The 20,229-nt window shown below is 37.5% G+C and overlaps 1 protein-coding gene across 2 annotated transcripts in view; it reads left to right on the top strand.

Annotated features, from left to right (window-relative positions):
• Positions 1 to 20,229, top strand: part of LOC127645460 (protein arginine N-methyltransferase 3-like) — a 75,572-nt gene extending 55,343 nt beyond the window's left edge. Inside the window, exons 14-16 of one of the 2 annotated variants that reach the window (XM_052129125.1) lie at positions 7,441 to 7,491; positions 8,173 to 8,260; positions 19,788 to 20,229. In XM_052129125.1, coding sequence (XP_051985085.1) covers positions 7,441 to 7,491; positions 8,173 to 8,260; positions 19,788 to 19,897 — 249 coding nt within the window. In that variant the 3' untranslated portion in view covers positions 19,898 to 20,229. The remainder of the gene's footprint in view (positions 1 to 7,440; positions 7,492 to 8,172; positions 8,261 to 19,787) is intronic. The other variant, XM_052129197.1, reaches the window with a different exon arrangement.

Consider the following 20,229-nt stretch of genomic DNA (forward strand, 5'->3'; position numbering starts at 1 on the left):
TGATTTCTGCGGTTTCAGTATTTAGGATTGATCAGAGAAAAGTAGCATGGTCCTCCACAAAGTTCATGTTCATTTGGTGATACTACAACCTTGACAATAAGTGAATGGTTCACTTTCTGCACATAGGAGGTCCAATTGTTAGCTTTTGCCTTCTAATTGAGAGTTGTTGAAATAGGAGGGAATAGATAGACCTAAGAAGTCAGTTATGTAGCAGATGCTTTTATCCAAAGCAACTTCAAGTACACTTATTAAATTGCAATAACCCTAGACCAACCTGAAGTGTCTTGCTCAAGGGCACAATGGTTATAGCTCATGGTTTACTTCTTACAGGGATCAAACCCACAATCATTCTGATCCAAAAGATAATTTTTAGTGCCAAGTAATTTTCTTACCCAACAAATTTAACAAGTTGTCACAGTGAAATCACACCGCTGGGTGGACTATCTAACTTTGTAACACAAAAGTAAATTCCAACATTCTTGTGATTCTTACTGTGTTTTCGTTGCTGCCTGTACGTACAAATTTACACCGGATGGTGTGTTATTAATTTTGGCAAGATAAGACATTCAAGCTTTTAATACAATAATAATAATAATTAATCACACTCACTTGCCAAACTTATGGACCAACGTTTGGTTTTCAGGTTCATTTTCAACAATCTTTCATTGTATATAGTATAACAACATGTGCTGTGTCCTGACTGAAAAGACACATTATGAGAAACATTGCTAAGAGTTTATATCGAGGCAGAAGAATGCAAAATAACTTTCTGGCTCTGGAATCAAGTTCATGTGATTACTATACGATTTGTGATGTGTCCCGGCACAGACCTATTGCACATGGTGTTTTATATATGCATGTTTTTATGATGCAGTAAGTTGTTCTGCACATAATGTTTGCATAAATCATTTTTATTTGATAGTGCTTTCCTGTTCTCTGCAATATCCATTGTGTAGGGGAAACATGAACAAGCTAGATCCATATTGTCACTAGTCCCTCTTTGTTCCTGGTGTAACATGCATTGTCATTGGTAGCAATTTATAATAAGGTTACATTTTTGTTAAAGAAATATTCTGGATTCAAGAATATTAAGCACAATCAATCACAATCATTGCTAACATGATTTTAGTGTTATGAAATCACTTACTAACCTTTTCTTTCTAAAGTTATAGCCAATTTAGTTGCTATGATGATGTAATGTCAACAAACCCTAAAATGACTTTACACCTCAAATAATACATGAGTTTTAAGAGAAGAATTAATGTAACTGCTTTTAAATAATTATAAGCTTCACATTTCTGCCTTTTAATCCCTCCTAAAATGTTCCCTATTCACCTCCATTGTAAGTGCCTCACTGTGATCTTTGATTTTTGCTTTTTTAGAAGAAAAGGATGGACATGTCGAAATAAATCTTTATGGTAGTCAATATTATGCCACAAATGCTGTCAATTGCGCTTAACTTGTAATGAACCCAGAATACTCCTTTAACATTTGTAAATGCATGAATCATGAACTAACAATTAACAATATATTTTTAAAATATTTATTAAACTTTTCGTGAGTAGGATCTAAATTCTAGTTATTTTTGCACTTGCCACTGCACAGCTGATAGAGGAAGGCAGAGTGTAGATTCTTTTTTTAAAATAATTTTGTTTTTATGTCTGCTTTACAGTTTTGTTTTTAGTAATTTAGTTTTTATGGCTGTAAAAAAAAAAAGAAGATATAATATCAGCAGTCCGGTTTGCCTATGCACTGTATTACATCTCAGTGTGTGTGTGTGTGTGTGTGTGTGTGTGTGTGTGTGTGTGTGTGTGTGTGACAAGCGCTTATGTTAACAGACTTGGCTGCATGCATCAGATAATCATGCTCGATCAGCATGTTTTCACTGCGTATATGAGTTTTAAACTGTTATCGTGTTGAATATGTTGCTGTTTCTGTGAATGAAATCCGCACCTAATCAGCAGACGTGGCTGCGTGCATGGGAAGAGCGCGTTTAGATAGGATGGCTGTGCATATAAGACGTGAACTGTTATCGTGGTAACAATTTGGCTTTTTGTTGCATAAAATAAACATATTATGTGCTTGAAAAGACTGAGTAGCTCTCTGTTAGACAAATGGCAATCGCAAACAAATAGCAGCACGCATCGGAGGATGATCACGTTTGATATATTGAATGTGCATGTAAGAGCTGTAAACCTTTTATCATGGTGCATTGGTGACTAGTTGGATGTATGTATTTAAAATATACTTATTCTGTTTTAAAAGACTGTTTGAGTGAATATAAATAACAGACACTTGACCAGCGCAGCCTGTGTCGGCACAAAAGCCGATTTGAATCTGGCAGCTTGTAGCATAACTGGCTGTTGCAGAAACACATATGTGTGACGATACTCTGCAGGGCCCAATTATTAACCATATGTGTGACGGTATGTATGAAAGTGTTAATTTTGGTTAATGTTAATATTTTTAAATATAATTAATTATTAATATTGGCTTTATCATCTCATGGCAGAGATGCCCCCCCCCCCACCCCCCCCCCCCCCCTTTTATGTTTTTATTATAAGTCTTTTTAAGAAACCATGCTTTTTTTTGGATTATTGAACTAGTATTTCAATTTACCTTGGTATTTTACTAGGTTGTAACAACTCTTTGTATTTAACATACACGGATGCATGTACGGTAAGTCTAGTAGGCTAGTAGACAGGTGACACTTTGATTTAAAACTTGAAATTTCTAGAACCAAAACTCTGTGTTATATGGTTTTGGACAACCATCCCATATAAAACAGGAGGATGGTTTTGCTGAAAAGAACATTTAAAAGGATTTCACTAATGATACAGAATTGCATTTGCCTATGTACTCAAGCTTAAACTTAAGTAGGTGACTGTGTGTGTGCTAGCAGTGATGTCCTTCCCAACACTTAAATACTTTATATTCGCTTCCAGTGCGGCGGAACGTCAAGCTCTGAGGAAAAGCAGAATACCGGGAATGGGGAATTTGGCTGTATTGGTGTTTTGTGCACAGGATAAGGGAGACTCCGGGTGGGGGGAGCAGTGGGAGAGTTCGAGGTGGTCGAGTGTGACGCCTTGCACGCGTGAATAAACCCCATCAAAAGCACATTAGCTCTCCCCCTCCGCAGCTCGCCGTATAATTGTATCTGGCTGCACCACGCTCTGCTCCAACATGATAGCGCTGGAAAGGCTTGATGATGAATTGCTCCCCGTTGGTGTTAGCGATGATGATAATTATTAATTTTCCCCCGACCTGTTCTGCAGGTAGACTGGCCGAGCGGGTCCGCGCGCCGCCTCCTGGGCTGGGAAACGACTCGCGCGCATCACTTATCTCCGACATTCCCCGGGTGTGAAGGCTGAACCCTTTGATGAGAATAAAAAGCCTCCGTTTTTCCATTTGTCTAAATTTTGCTCCGCCATCTCCTGCTTTTGTGTCTGTTCTTTCACTCTGCCCTGGTACGTTAACGGGGGTGTTTTCTTTACTTTTATTTTGGCAGAGAGATACTTGGCACTGACCCCGTGTTTTCAGAGCACGTCCTCTATTTTTGAGTCCCAGTTTCTGTTGACATTTCTGGGCAATTAACGCTGACAAAAAGAATGAACCCATTTAAACGAGGTATTTTGAGACGCTGTACATTTTTTGTTTTCTCCACATTTATTTAAAATAACTTGATGGCAAAAGGATAAGCATCACCAGCTGTTTTGGTTAAAAATAGTATAACAATTATTCATTAGTATATTGGGAAAAGTGTGTTTTTATGTTGTTACATTGCTCTAATTACATTATGGCAGTATTATAAATGTTAGCTTCCATCTGAAAGTTGTTTTTAATATTGTTTGAGTGTATTCATATTTGCCTCCTGTAAAATAATCCTGTATGAAGGAATAATAAAATACAGTACAGTTGCTGTAGCTTTGTCCTGTTAAAGCTATTATAACTGGAGTAAGAGGAGGATACATAGTTGGGTGTTATGCTCCAGTTTGGAGGGGAAGGGAGAGTAAGACACAGGCATAAATGCAAAGCTGTATTTCTCTCTACAAGGTCTTTGGGATACTTCAGGATGAATGGCTTACATTATCACTGTGGTGTCTCCTGGGAATTCACAGGGTGACTGTGCTCTGTTTTTAGTGTGTGTCCATGTGCGAGAAAGTGTGTGTAGTGACGCAGCTCAATCATTCATTTTGGGGAAGCCTCTCTAAAATTATATTATTCTGAAAAGTGTCAGCTTGTCCCCAATCAATCATATTTATGAGCTGTTGTCATCAGTGACAACAAAGTTCATCTTTGACTAGGCAAATGACTCACAAATCCACTCTTGCTAGCAAATTCAATAGAGTAATTAAGCTTGATTTGGTAATTATTGCTGCACATAATGTCTGATAACTTTCATTAAAATCTATAATTACACTGCCTTGACATCATTTCATCATCACACCCTGAGTGACTTACTTTGGTCTCAACAGTCTGTCACTATAAAAGGTGATTTTCTTAGATTTAAGAATTGTTTGTGTGTGTGTGTGTGTGTGTGTGTGTGTGTGTGTGTGTGTGTGTGTGTGTGTGTGTGTGTGTGTGTTTTATAATATATTTAGAATTAGTAATTTATTTATTTATTAGTAAATATATTTATAATATAGTTTAATTAGGTAATTACTATTAGAGAAATGCTGATCTTACAAAATTAAATAGTTGTTTATCTTCACTTTTAAGATTTACTATTGCAGGTAACAAAAAAATAGAGCAGCACATACAGTGACAGATTTTATAGGTTTTATATTAGGGATGCACGGATGTTTTGGCTGCCGATATTTATCAGCCACTTATTGACCAAATTAAAACCATCGGCATATCGGTTATAAGCATGAACATCCTGATATGAAAAGAAACGCTGGTTTATTTAGAATTAATTAGTAACATACTTTGTAAAATCTCTGTCAATTCAAATTCACAATTCAAAAATAATAAAAGCCACAATATGTAGAAGGGTCGGCACTCCTAAGAACATGTTTAGTTTTTATTCTTTCTCACATTAATGAGGAAAAACCAGTGTTACAAATGTGACAGTTGTGAAAGAAGCACTTCGCTGTTGGCAACATGATGAGGGAAACCATCCAAAATGCTTTGAAACCAGTAGACTTTGACTACTGAGACATCGGTATGAAATTATATTGAAATTGATATTGCAATCTGGCCTTGCGCGATTGATAATAATAGTCTGCATTCTGCATACAGCACTGTGCGAGCAAGCATCGCCCTCTAGCTGTCTGGTTGGCATTATCCATTATACCTCTATAATACAGTATTTAAAAGGGGGTTTTGTTCCTTTGGTTAAAACGTTTTGTTTTTCAATGATTTGGTTGACATTTCTGTGAAACATAGTATGAATTTGTTATGTTCTATCATACACAGTACATACGTTAAAAATGTTCTGTTGTTTTGAACTGCAGAACCAGAAGTGCAAATTTTTTTTTACAAGTACAAAATAACCTCTTTTCATATCAGTTTAAATTTTTGTAGATTTTGGGGAGCCTCGGTAGCTCAGCGAGTATTGACGCTGACTACCACCCCTGGAGTTGCGAGTTTGAATCCAGCGCATGCTGAGTGATTCAAGCCAGGTCTCCTAGGCAACCAAATTGGCCCTGTTGCTAGGGAGGGTAGAGTCACATGGGGTAACCTCCTCATGGTCGCAATTAGTGATTCTCACTCTCAATGGAGTGTGTGGTAAGTTATGCGTGGATTGTGGAGAGTAGCATGAGCCTCCACATGCTGGGAGTCTCCGCAGTTTCATGCACAGCGAGCCACGTTATAAGATGCGTGGATTGAAGTCTGTTTCAGAAACAGAGGCAAATGAGATTTGTCCTCTGCCACCCGGATTGAGGTGAGTAACCGCGCCACCACAAGGTCCTACTAAGTAGTGGGAATTTGGGAATTCCACATTTATTTACTATCTTTTTTTCATCTATTCATCTTTTATTGTGGCTCTCTACAATTTTGGCCTGCCATGTGTTCAACAGATCCAATCCACATTCAAAGAAAATTGTTTATTGTTAAAACAATAAAAAAGGTTTTGTTTCCCTTTTGTACGTTTTTAAAGCATAATTACAAAGTATAAAAGCGATCTGGTGACAAAACAAGGTAGTGGCAAAATAGGCCTATAGTTTTTTGTTAATCACCCAAAGATTTTCATATCGGTTCTTCCCTACTTTATATGCTTAGGTTTCATAACATTTTTATTTGTGGTCAGAATTTCAAATAGCCATTTAATATGTGCATTTACGTTTACTATTTTATTGTATGCATTTTTTAATTTGCAATATCACATTTTTTATTCAAAATGTTGCTATCTTCAATTTCTAAAGATTTCTAGCTGAAAAGGGTGGACAAAACACATGGAAACAATTCTTATTGCTATACACATTTTGTCTTTTGCACCTCTACTCCCCTACTGTTTTGTGCACAATTTAAATTTGTCCCTTTCCTTTCTATTGTTTTCTTGCTTACATCTCTCCTTAGGCTCTTTTTTTTTTTTCTTTATCACTGCTCTCGCTCTCTTCTCATTGATTGTGTTCTTTGTGTGAGCGAGCTGGCCCTCATGTTGTCAGCTGTGTCAGGATTAAAAGCTATTAGTTCTGCATCATTGCCTTTACAAGTATGCTCCTGAGATTGAGTCGCATCACTGTCATTGGGGCCAGGTTGGGACAAGAAAGGGTAGTTTTTACTTCACAATTATTGCGTCTATTACATAGGTTTTGCATAATAAATAAAATTCACAGTTTATTTATTTATTTTCTCCCCAATTTGGCATGCCCAATTCCCAATGCACTGTAAGTCCTTGTGGTGGAGTAGTGACTCAATCCGGGTGGCGGAGGACGAATCTCAGTTGCCTCCTCGTCTGAGACTGTCAATCCACACATCTTATCAAGTGGCTTGTTGAGCATGTTACTTCGGAGACCTAGCGTGGTGGCTTCACACTATTCTCCGTGGCATCCATGCACAACTCGAGAGCGAGAACCACCTTATAGCGACCACGATGAGGTTAACCCAATGTGACTACCCACCCAAGCAACCAGGCCAATTGGTTGCTTTGAAAGCCTGACTGGAGTCACTCAGGACACCCTGGATTGGAACTTCCAGGTGTGGCATCTTTACTTGCTGAGCTACCCAGGCCCCTCACAGAGTGTGTTTATTAACACAGAAAATCCCAAATTTTTGTATTTAATTATAATTGTATTTTTCCATTATCATTCAACATAATATTATGAATTTATTTTAAGGCCGCATTGCTGTGGCATTACCACAACATGGCCTTTTTAATCACTTGTCAACAAGTCCTCTGTACCTTGTTTTGCTAATTACTTCCAGGCAGCCCAAACAAGTGTGAACGGTTACTAGAATGTCATGTTCTAAACTCTCTCTCATATTTCATTCTAGGCCATTGTGGGCTATTTTGACATTTTCTTCGATGAGAGCTGTGGAAACAAGGTAAGCAATAGTGCAGTGCTGTTTAACAGTGAGCATTGCGGTCACGCCTTGCCGTCTTTTAGGCCCGAGGCAATTGCAATGCAATCACCATCCTCTCATACCTAAATGCTGAAATAAGCATTTGCCTTCCTCCAGTGACCAACTGGAACAGGCAATGAAATAAGATAAAGTCATCAGCTACCGGGAGAGTGATCGTGCACCGGGTTCTGATAATAGGCCTTTAAGCAGGAGTATGTAGAGGGTTCTGCCATTCTTACAGTATGTCACACTGTGTAAACTGATTTCATGATTTTTGATGCCTGGACATCTGAATTTTCCACAAGTTTTTTTTTTAATGAGCTCGTGGACAATGTCATTTTTGAACGCCAACGAAAACCATTAAAAATGCTTGCATTCTTGATTAGTATACAACAGCGATAAGAGCTTTTTTTTCTAATCTCTGTTCATTATTCCCAACCTTTGTTTATTATTCACTTTCTTTTATCTCCTTGTTGTGAGTCTGAATATTTTATACCGCTGTTTTCCGTGTATTTTGTGATATATGATACCAAAAATGGAGTATTCACTTTTCTTCTGTCAAGCAGATGTTTATTGCATGGTAACAGCCCTTTTCCTATTAAATTGTGATGGTACTTGATCTAACAATATCATGTTTTAATATGGTTTTGTTTTGAATTTTAGGTCATGTTCTCCACTGCTCCAGACTGCACTAAGACCCATTGGAAACAGACTGTCTTCTTACTGCAGAGTCCTATCTCTGTCCAAACTGGTTTGTACCCTGTTCAGACGTATTAGGATTGTCTGTCTTCACACCTGTGTTTGTAGTTCTGTGTAGATGTTTTTTAACTGGGAAGGGATCTGGCAAGTACATATGCAGCTATCACCCTTTTTTAACAGAAAAAAATGATATTTGTCACAGGTAGGTAATTCATATCTTTCGTTATCCTGACAGTTGATTCTTAGACAGTGACACAGGTGATCCGTCAATCATTGAGAGACCGACAGATGATTGAACAGTCCTCGGGCCAGTCCACATAAACCATGTTTACAACTATCAGTTTGTTCCATATGTGGAGAAGTATATATGATGATATATATCATGTCTACAGGGCTTGAAGGTAAAATAACAGTTCAGGTTTTTAGACACATTTATTTAGGGGCATTATATTTGCTGATTCCTTGCTTGGGTTATCGTAACACAAAATTATATGATGAGGTTGTGTGATGGCCTTTAACACACTTTAAAATATTCTTGATAAGCATGACTGAATAGGGTACTTTATTTTAAGTAGATGAGTATTATATTAAGTTGCAATAAAGTTCACAATGTTTGCAACTCATTTTACTTCTATGATAGAATAGTGGAACTTAGTTTTATCCATGGGGAATTGACTGGATCATGAAAAGTGGTCTCCATACTGTATAACATGTAGTTGGAGGGGTTAAAAAAATAACAGGTTGGTGATGTGATCCAGAAAAGAAGGGTGTTTCAGAGGCAGGGCAAGTTATTCAATTTTAATGAACAGGAATGTGTATTAAGTAAAAAGTCCATTTTGATTTCACGTTGTCTTTAAAACAGCATCATTGATCTCACCTATAAACAAATTCATATGTACATACATTTATTTGGCTCATTTTACATTATTAATTGTATTATTTATTTTGAAATAATGCTGTCGATTTTACACATTAATTCAGTGCGATTAATTGCATAAAAAATTATGTGCTAAAATAACACAATTTCTCAGGGTAAAGTAATCAGGAATTTTTCTACCGATGGAGCAATCTGTGTTTTTGTGTCTCTTTGGCTACATCCACACTTGTCAAGTCATTTTGTAAAGCACTTTTCACAGCACACATCATTTCAAAGCTGCTTTACATATAATGATGCTGTGATGTTTTGAAGTCCACATTTTACAGTTTAAATAAAAAAATGCTATTAAATATCAGGCCTTAAAAATGATTGTCTTGGCCCCCAGTGAACAAGCCAAAAGTGACTTTGGCAAGGAACACACAACTCCATAAGATGTTAGTTCATGGAGAAAAAAAATAACTTTTGGAGAAACCAGGCTCAACTGGGGGAGCCAGTTAAACTTAAGAAATGTATATGAACTGTAAGATTAATGATTGAGTGTCTTTGAAGTCCTTCCCTAATTGACTGCTAAAGTTCACGTAGATGCTAATTTTCACAAATCTGCTTAAGTTTGAAAACGTATGTTTATTATAGTTTAATAATGTCATCGTTTTCCAAAGTATGAGTTTATAGAAAGTGTTTTTGAAAGTCTCTGTTTTAAGTGTCTTTCCATTGTGGAAGAGAGGTGTAGAAATAGCTAAATTAATGTTTTCCAATTAAAACGTATTAGTGTGGACATGGCCTCAGTCTGCAGGGGGCAGTAATTGCAGCTCCAGCTGTACAGACAACAAACTGTCAGCTGATCTAAGGCAGCTGGATGGAGCAGAGCAGGGTTGTGTTGAGGATGCGTCAAGTTTTAAACTACTTTTTAGATAACACAGTGTTCTAAAAACACGACGTTCATGATTTGAGATGCTAAAAACCAGTGAAACTACAGTGAGACACACTATAAGCCTTTGTCTTATATGTAAAGTGGATTGCTGTGGACTGCCAGGTATAGGCATATGTTAAACACAGTATATTGACATCTAATAGCCACTTTTTATATTGTCTAATCAATGCTTTACTGGTCTGCTACAATAATGTTATGTCTTTGAATTATCTAATAATATATTTAAATTATGTTGTAATAAATGAATATATTATATTCATTATATATTATATTTTAAATTATTTAGATTTCTTATATATTGATATACACTCACCTAAAGGATTATTAGGAACACCTCTTCAATTTCTCATTAATGCAATTATCTAATCAACCAATCACATGGCAGTTGCTTCAATGCATTTAGGGGTGTGGTCCTGGTCAAGACAATCTCCTGAACTCCAAACTAAATGTCAGAATGGGAAAGAAAGGTGATTTAAGCAATTTTGAGCGTGGCATGGTTGTTGGTGCCAGACGGGCCGGTCTGAGTATTTCACAGTCTGCTCAGTTACTGGGATTTTTACGCACAACCATTTCTAGGGTTTACAAAGAATGGTGTGAAAAGGGAAAAACATCCAGTATGCGGCAGTCCTGTGGGCGAAAATGCCTTGTTGATGCTAGAGGTCAGAGGAGAATGGGCCGACTGATTCAAGCTGATAGAGGAGCAACTTTGCCTGAAATAAACACTCGTTACAACCGAGGTATGCAGCAAAGCATTTGTAAAGCCACAACACACACAACCTTGAGGCGGATGGGCTACAACAGCAGAAGACCCCACCGGGTACCACTCATCTCCACTACAAATAGGAAAAAGAGGCTACAATTTGCAAGAGCTCACCAAAATTGGACAGTTGAAGACTGGAAAAATGTTGCCTGGTTTGAGTCTCGATTTCTGTTGAGACATTCAGATGGTAGAGTCAGAATTTGGCGTAAACAGAATGAGAACATGGATCCATCATGCCTTGTTACCACTGTGCAGGCTGGTGGTGATGGTGTAATGGTGTGGGGGATGTTTTCTTGGCACACTTTAGGCCCCTTAGTGCCAATTGGGCATCGTTTAAATGCCACGGCCTACCTGAGCATTGTTTCTGACCATGTCCATCCCTTTATGGCCACCATGTACCCATCCTCTGATGGCTACTTCCAGCAGGATAATGCACCATGTCACAAAGCTCGAATCATTTCAAATTGGTTTCTTGAACATGACAATGAGTTCACTGTACTAAAATGGCCCCCACAGTCACCAGATCTCAACCCAATAGAGCATCTTTGGGATGTGGTGGAACGGGAGCTTCGTGCCCTGGATGTGCATCCCACAAATCTCCATCAACTGCAAGATGCTATCCTATCAATATGGGCAAACATTTCTAAAGAATGCTTTCAGCACCTTGTTGAATCAATGCCACGTAGAATTAAGGCAGTTCTGAAGGCGAAAGGGGGTCAAACACAGTATTAGTATGTGTTCCTAATAATCCTTTAGGTGAGTGTAATTCAATTATTTTTTGAATTAATTGACAGCCCTATTTGTTCAAATGCATTGCTACATTAAATGCATAATTTGCCTTTTTAATGCAACAAAGGTAGGTGAACTGAACATAGAGGATGCAGGGTTGTGAATGAACCTAAATGCCTTAAAGCAGAACGCTTTGTGTTTAGGTACTGTATAAGAATACCGTAACGCAGAACATCTACACCTAGATCAAGGCACTAACAGATGAAATGTGTCTTATCATAATAGGAATCGGAGAAGTGTCATCTGATGTACAAATGGATGAAGGTGCTTTAGTCACTTTCTCTGATATAGCACACCATTATAAATGACTGTGGCCTAACTGTAGCTGTCCACGGACAGTCCCAGCAGCAGCTATTTAATGATAACCGTGTCATCCACTTGAAGGTCTGCTAACACTACTTATGCATTGTTGATGCCTAAATCTGATGATAATCGGCGAGCACAATTGTTTGACTAGATTGCGTCGCATCTTTGACCATTTACCATTTTGCTGTCGCCCTCAAAAAATATAATAAAAAAAAGATGCAACCCCAATTCGGAAAAAGTTGGGACAGTATGAAAATTGCTAATAAAAACATAAAGGGGTGATTTGTAAATTATATTCAAACTTTGCTATATTGAAAGCACCACAACTACACATTATATGATGTTTTAATTTAATTGTTTCATTGTTTGTTTTGAAAATGTACAGTAATTTCAATTCAGATGATTGCAACATGCTCCAAAAACGTTGAGGCAGGCAATTTAAGACTAATTACAATTTGACAAGTTAATGGGATGTGATACGGGAGATGTTAAACTGGTGAGGCAATCGTGTCATAGTATATAAGGAGCCTCTAAAAACAGCCTAATCCTTCAAGATCAAAGATCATTTGAGATGTGTCAATTTGCCAACAGATGATTCAGCAAATAATCCTGCACTTTAAGAACAATGTTCACCAAAGACAAATTGGAAGGATTTTGGGCATTTCACCCTTTATAGTGCACAATATAGATAAAAGATTCAAGGAAATTGGTCAAATCTCGGTGTGTAAAGGGCAAGACGAAAACCTCTTCTGAATGCGTGTGATTTCTGATCCCTCAGACATCTTAAAAATCATCTGTAATGGATATCATGAATATGGGATTGAGATTACTAGTAAACCTTTGTTAGTCAACAAGGTTCGCCACTGCATCCACAGATCCAAGTTGAGACTTTACAATGCAAAGCAGAAGCCGTACATCAACACTGACCAGAAGTGCTGCCGACGTCTCTGGTCTCAGTCTCATCTCAGATGGAAAGTAGAACAGTGGAACTCTGTTTTTTTGGTCTGATGAGTCCACGTTTCAAATAGTTTTTGAGAAACACAGCCATCGTGTTCTCCGAGCCAAAGAGGAAAATGAAAATCCAAGCTGTTATCAGCGTCAAGTGTAAAAGCCAATGTCTGTATGGGCCAGGGGTGTGTCAGTGACCATTGCATGGGTAACTCGCACATCTGTGAGGGCACGATTTATGCAGACAAATATGTACACATATTAGAGCAACATATACTGTCATCCAGCACCGTCTTTTCAGGGTTGTCCCTGCATTTTCCAGCAGGACAACTTCAAACCACATACTGCCCGGATTACAAGTGCATGGCTGTGTAAGCAGAGAGTGTGGGTGCTAGACTGGCCTGCCTGCAGGCCTGACCATCTCCAATCGAGAATGTGTGGCGCATTATGAAGCACACAATACATTTATGAAGACCCCGTACAATTGTGCAACTGAAGACCTGCATAAATGATGAATGGGGGAAAATTCAACTTTCTAAACTTAACAAACTTGTGTCTTCAGTGCCCGAATGCTTAATAAGTGTTATTGGAAGAAATTATGATGTTTCACAGTGGAAAACATTCGACTATCTCAATGTTTTTTGGAGTGTGTTGCATCATCTGATTTTGAATGACTGTACATTTTCCAAAAACTATGAAATTCACAAGTTAAAACATATTTAATATGTAGTTGTAGTGCTTTCAAAATAGCAAAGGGTGAATATAATTTACAAATCACTCCTTTTTGTTTTTATTAGCATTTTTCATACTGTCACGAATTTTTCGGGACATTGTATGTTAAACTTTAGATGTATTTCAGTCTCAATTTTGATAAAGTTGTTGTTGTTTTTTTCCTGCCCACACACACCTAGCATTGTGATCAGTCTGTAGCCTAAGGCTTACTACCATATGGGTTTAGTCTACGTCTTCTCTTTGCTTCACTGTTGTCAAGACCATATGTGCAAATCTGTTTTAATGTAAATATCAGAGATTAATTAATACAAAAGTATATGAATATGGTAATCAATCAGTACTATGTATATGGGTCAATGACCTGATGCTCATTTTTGGTCCAGGTCCATTACATGTTTCCAAAGTAATGTCAAAATACAATGCACACAAAACTACCGATTGATGTTTTCAATTTCTGAGTTTAAAGTCATTTTATTTTTTTAATTGTTTTCTTCTGGGGTTGATATGTGATGTGACGGTCCGGAGAAAGTAAAACAAATAAAAAGTGTAATTAAAGCTGGCATTCTTCAAAAACTAAATATTGGTATCGTGTAGAATAACTGTTTATTATTATTATTACTATTAAAAGCAGTGAACAATTTTGTTTTATATATTATTCATATTTGAAAAGCTTGTCCATGAAATCAAAGTCATGTGGTGCAGCCAACATGTAGGTAGTCATTTTGTTGTCATGTGGCCAATAAAAGTGAAAATAAATAAATAAATAAATAAATAAAAAATAAAAAAGCAGAGAAGACCCCTTTAGACCCTTATGACTATGTCTGAAGTTTAAAAAAAAAAAATAATAATAATAATAATATTTTGACATTTTCATGAAAAAGCTCAGTTTGTTCAGGACTTATTGAGTATCCATGAGACAACTTCTTGATATTGTTGATGTGTATATATGTATTGCAAATATAATTTTTTAAGAATATTTAGAAGTTATCTTAGTGCCATGATGAGCGATGCAAGCAGTGATCAGAAAAGTGCTACTTCCTGTACGATAGTATAGCATTTATTACTTGTGAATTTAATTAGCATTTTCAGTGAACTGTCATGAATGTTGATTTGCATGAAAGATACACACTCAAAAACTGAACTTTCACAATTGTCAGTTTTACTGAATCCACCCTTTAAGATGATTTTTGGTTTGTTATCTGAAACTGGGCTGGGGATTTCTCATTTCTAGCTTGCTTTGCATGGCACTTGATAGGGAGAGTGCATGTTCAAATTAAGTGTTATAAAATGTCTCTAGTGTAAAGGGGGAGACTTGCTAGTGTTTAATTTTTGTTGTGTTGAGATTTAGAAGAGTTCCTGATTTGTTGGAATTTTGGGGGTTACCATTGTGGTGATTTTAGTGGAGCTTGAGCTTATCTTGAAGACAGATACGAGTTAAGCATGCTCTAAATTACTTATTGAGCAATTGCTTTGCTAATCAAAGCATAGTGTTTCCCTTTAGTGTGCATTCGGCACTGTACTAGCTAGTATAACAAATAAATTCATTCAAGTTTATTTAACATGTCTAATTTAGTTGGTTATACTCAACTCAGTTAGGTTCCCTCTGCTTAAAGAATTTAAATTCAGATTATGTGGTCATTTTAATTAAAGAAACATGTGTAACCCCTGTCCCTGATTGTTTGTTTGTTTTGAGTGCAAAGGGGGAAAAAGATTGTTAAAGAAAAATACAGCTGTCAGATCAAGCTCATGTTGACGTGGATTCTTATCCTGTTTGTGTTTGTTTAGTGATAACTTTTCAAGGTGTGATGAAAGGGGAGATAGAGTATTAAACGGAAATGCAAACACCCTCAGAAACGCCTACACATTCTGCTGCATCAATTAAAGCAGCCTTCATTTGTCATGATCTAGTTTGTTTTTATCGACCATTATAAGGAAACGATGAAAAAAGGCTCTTGAAAAGCTTCAGTTGTCATGCGTAGCATTTGAGCTGGAATTAAAGGGGTCACCTTATGTGGACTGATCCTGGAAGGGTAGCAAGTACTCACATCTGCTCCATAAATTAGGTGTTCCAAAACAAATATTAGTAATACCCTTAACGGCAAGGGTATTTACTGAATCAACTATGTAATGTCATAACTTACATATTTCTACCAAAGTCTGTAAAACGAAGAGGAAGTGTAATCTGTCTACACTGCAAAAAGATCCTTGAAGTGTCCGAACAAGGGTACCCCTATAGGGGAGGTGGGATCATTTGACAGACAGGGGCACTGTAGTGTGTTGGTGATTCTGAAGGCCTGTTTTATTCATCTCCTTTATGGGTACTGCAGATTTATGAGGTAATGTGCTGGAGAGAGCCTGTTTTATAATGCAGCTTTTGTATCTAGTGCAGCGGTGTTTGACTGTTTTTCAGATAACTGCAATAATGATTGAACATTAAATATATTTACGTCTTACATTAGTTTTAAGTTCTTGCTGCAAAAGTCATTTAACCTTAAATTAATGTTGTTATAGGCTACGATGCTTGTTCTTTTGCATTCTTTATCCGTTACGCAGTAACGTTTCTTCAAGAAATGCATCAAGATGCTTTACATTGTCTCATCCATTTCTCGTTTCAGACTTCTTCACCCTTGGTTGCAGTGGCATGTTTAATGCAAATGGCACTGTGATGTACAACACCGCTCTAGAACCAGTCTTGTCTTCATAGTTTAATTAATATGCTAATAGAACAGCTTCTTTTTTCACAGATCTCAGACAAGCACCAACCTTTTTCTCGTCTTTATTTCTTCATCCAGAACTTTGAGATTTTACCAGCAATTGCAGGGTCAAGAATTCTCTGCTTTTCTTGGTTCAGCCAACAAACCTCAGAAGGCTATAATCAGTCAAGTATCAAAGCCCATCAGCAGTAACTGTTGGATCACACGTCTGCACACAGCCCATTTCTGAGGGGCACTGAAGTTTAATAGATCTTTCTATCATTATTTCCCTTGCTGGGCATCATGCGATAACTCATGTGTGAGCATTATTTGCTCTTGGTTGGTAATATATTGTGATCTGTCAACTTTTTCACTGCACGGTTGACTTTAATTAAAGGAATTCATATTAGAGCAACTGTTTTTACAAAAATGTCCAAACATCAGCGCTTGCTTTGTGCTCCTTTGTGCAGAAAAAACCTTTCGACAATCTGTTTTCCTGACACTGTAGTTCGTGACTTGTTTGCCAGTGCGTCTTTACAGTGTTTGCAAGGCAGCACTTAAATCATATTCCTCAACAGTCTGGTTAGGGATTTGCTCTAAACTCCTCACCCTATAAACCTCTTCAATTAATTCAGCCCAAACCACTTTTAAGTACAGACTGCATTCAAACTTTGTTTTGTATGTCTCAATGTTGTTCTCAGCCTTAGGTAGTTTCGTAAAGCTGTAGGCGATTTTAAGAGTTCCAGAACTTCTGTCAGACTTGGCCACTGAAAAATGTTTGTGGTAATCCACATTATGCCACAAATGCTGTCGGTTTAGCTTAACTTGTATTGAACCCAAAATATTCCTTTAAGTTTGAAAATCTCCCATTGACCCAGCAGGATGATCACAAGGGAGGTCGGCTTGTTAGTTCCGATACTTCTGGTACCCTAGGATCATCCACATTATGCCGACTCACTGACAAGCGGCATCTCCTATTGGATATTTTTGCATTGGCTCCAGTGTGTTTACCTTCCTCTGTGACACGACCGGAGGCATGGTGTGTCAGCAGTGTGAGAGACCTGGGTTTGGAAACCGCATAGAAGTCAGGAAGTAATTGCATTCGCATAATCATTGATGAGTGTGATTTGGAGATTGGGGGGGTTGTTATATCCTGTAACAACTTGTATCACAACTCACTTCTGGGGCCCCTTTTTTGGACATTTCACCCAGAAAATGGAGCTCACATGGGCCCTTACGCCCAACAACACTTGCCACTTTTGCCATGTAGGGCAGTGTTTTGCATTTCAGTAACCACAGAACAATTTTAACTGATGAAAAGTAAACATACTGTTTCTGGTTTCACTGTTAGGTCAGTCTGGACTTACTGAACATTGATAGATTATTCAGCATTCAAAATCTTACCTACATCAATGCAAATAATTAGCAACATACTTAATTGTGATTGGTCTTATAGGGATCTCCCGATAAGATACTGGTATCGGAATCGGGTTCGATACCGTCCTCATGTACTTGTGCTTGTAAAAATGCTCCAAAAACAAATACCATCTGATGTATGAATGTTATTATGTTAACATTCAGCACACATATTAAAATTGCTTCATGTCCTAGTGAGATTATTTAACAGCAAAAGCAGCGATTTAATGCTAAAGTTTGCATGTGCAGCGCTTTAAATGTGAGTGCTTGTGAATGTGTGGAGCCGGTGTTGTGCAAGCATAAAGACACACAGTGCTCATACCTTTTACAGATCCTTGACTCACACACGGAAAACACCATTATGAGCATTGCACACTCTGTTTGTAGCAAATGACAGCAGGCAGAGTGCTAATTAGTTTTTTAGTGCTTGGCATATACAGACTACATATATATTTAATTAAATGGCAGCCTTTTGCGGATTAATAAACAATTTGAGTCGCTTAGCGACCAGCTTTTCCAAAGTGGGAAGCTACCATCGTCAGAGCTCCTTGGTCATAACAACACAAACAGTTCAATAAAAGCTCCGTCATAATAAAAGCTCAATTGAATTACGGGAGAAAAGTATGACAGAAATAGATCACTACTGTATAGTTTTGTAATGTTCATTGTTATACTACAAATAATGATTATAATTATAAATCAATAGTAATTTTATTATATTTAAGCAACATCTCAAATCTTTGATGATCTGTTATGATGCACTTTATTTGACAAAAATGAGACATATATATAATACAAATTTTGAAAACGAATTGCTATACTTCATCTGATGAATTTGTTTATTTAAACACCATTTTGATGATACAATTTGAATACATTTTTTATATGAAATTCAGAATATATAAAACAAAAAAAACTGGTATCTGCGAGTACCAAAAATAAAGTATCGGTACTCATTCTCAAAAAAATTGGTGTCGGGACATCGCTAGCCTTGTCTTATCATACATTTAACCATTTATATCCACTGTTACAATACACAGTCACTGTGTTGATTCTTGGGTACAGCTGACTGAAAAAACACATGTTGTTTGTCATAACAATGGCAAAATGCTCTGATGCAGCATTTACACTGAACCAGACCATAAAACCTTCCCTAAAGCTTTAACACTATCCTTTTGCTGTCTTGCAAGCACTGTTATTTCCAATAGGTAATGCAAATCTAGTTACTTTTTTCCACCACTTACTGGTGCTTACTTACAAGAGTAACAAATCATGTAACTTAGAACACAAATATATTAGCCTCTCTTTGTGTAGTATTTACTTTGGTAAGAGAAAGGTAAACTGGTGAAGTGCTATGTCTAATGGGTTCTCTGTTTTCCTCCTGTCTTTTTCAATCTTCCTTTCTTAAGGTTCTATTTGGTGAAGGTGTGATCATTTGAGAGTAATAGGTGGAACAGAACCAATGTGACAATCGCAGTGTGTGACGGCCACATCTGACCGCTCCTTTCACCACACGTAAAAAAGAAAATGCTGCAGTCAGCATTTTTCTCGCACAGTAACCTGCAGCAAAGAGAGAATTGGAAGGGGGGGGGGCTTGTTTGCCAAATGGTTAAACATTCATTTACGCCTGGCACTAAAACGTGAAGTTAATCAAAGTGATTATCTGGTGTAATCATCGTCATTGTCTTCAGGCCTTCCTGAAAAACCATGCCGCCTGTATTCATACTGTATTCATACTGCAGCGAGCAGCAGCTTTCTCCACCATCTGGAGCCAATCGGCATGTCAGCGTCCCCTTTCTCCCTTGATTCTTTCTCTGCTTCTGTTCTGCACTGTTTTCAATAGGACACAGCGAGGGGTAGGGGTTCAAGTATGCCTTGTGATGTCATGCTTTTTGAGTTTCGACACAAAGGTGATGCTGTACATGCTTTTATTTTTTTGGCTGAATGAACTGTGATGATGAAATGTGAGGATTTTCTCTTGCATGTTAATATGTGCCAGGAAAGCTCTAATATCTAACATTTCAAGCTGGTGTGAAGTCATGTCACCACGAAATCTAATTTGATTGGTCAGTGTCATATCCTCCTGTTTTTCACTCTTGCTCTCTCTCTCTTCCTTTTATTGCGCAGGTGAAGATCTTTTAGGTCAAATTACAGTACACAAGAACCGAAAGGACCCCCGAGCACTGCTGATTACCCTCACCCTTGCTGGCCAGAAGCAAACCTACAGCCTACAGTGACGGGACCGTTTTTATTGGGGGGAAGCGTACTTGAAGCAATCCTGTCTGTAATAACTAAAACATTCTATTAAAAAAGTGTCTTTTCTACTCAACTCATCACTCATGGATAGATTTAATCATTTGTATAACCACTGAAACAGGCTTTGTTTCAAGCCCATGAGTTTTCTTAATGTCCTTAAATGCCTCCAGCAATGGAAGAAGTCTTATTTCCCTTCTGTTTGAATAATGACTGAATATCTTTACAAATAAAGGCTGCCATTTGTCAGTGGTCAGTTTATATGTCAGCTTGACTATTCAGAATGTGCCCCTTTAAACACTAATAAGAAACAGCT

Source organism: Xyrauchen texanus, chromosome 1 (genome assembly GCF_025860055.1).
Source record: "Xyrauchen texanus isolate HMW12.3.18 chromosome 1, RBS_HiC_50CHRs, whole genome shotgun sequence".
NCBI classification, from domain to species: domain Eukaryota; kingdom Metazoa; phylum Chordata; class Actinopteri; order Cypriniformes; family Catostomidae; genus Xyrauchen; species Xyrauchen texanus.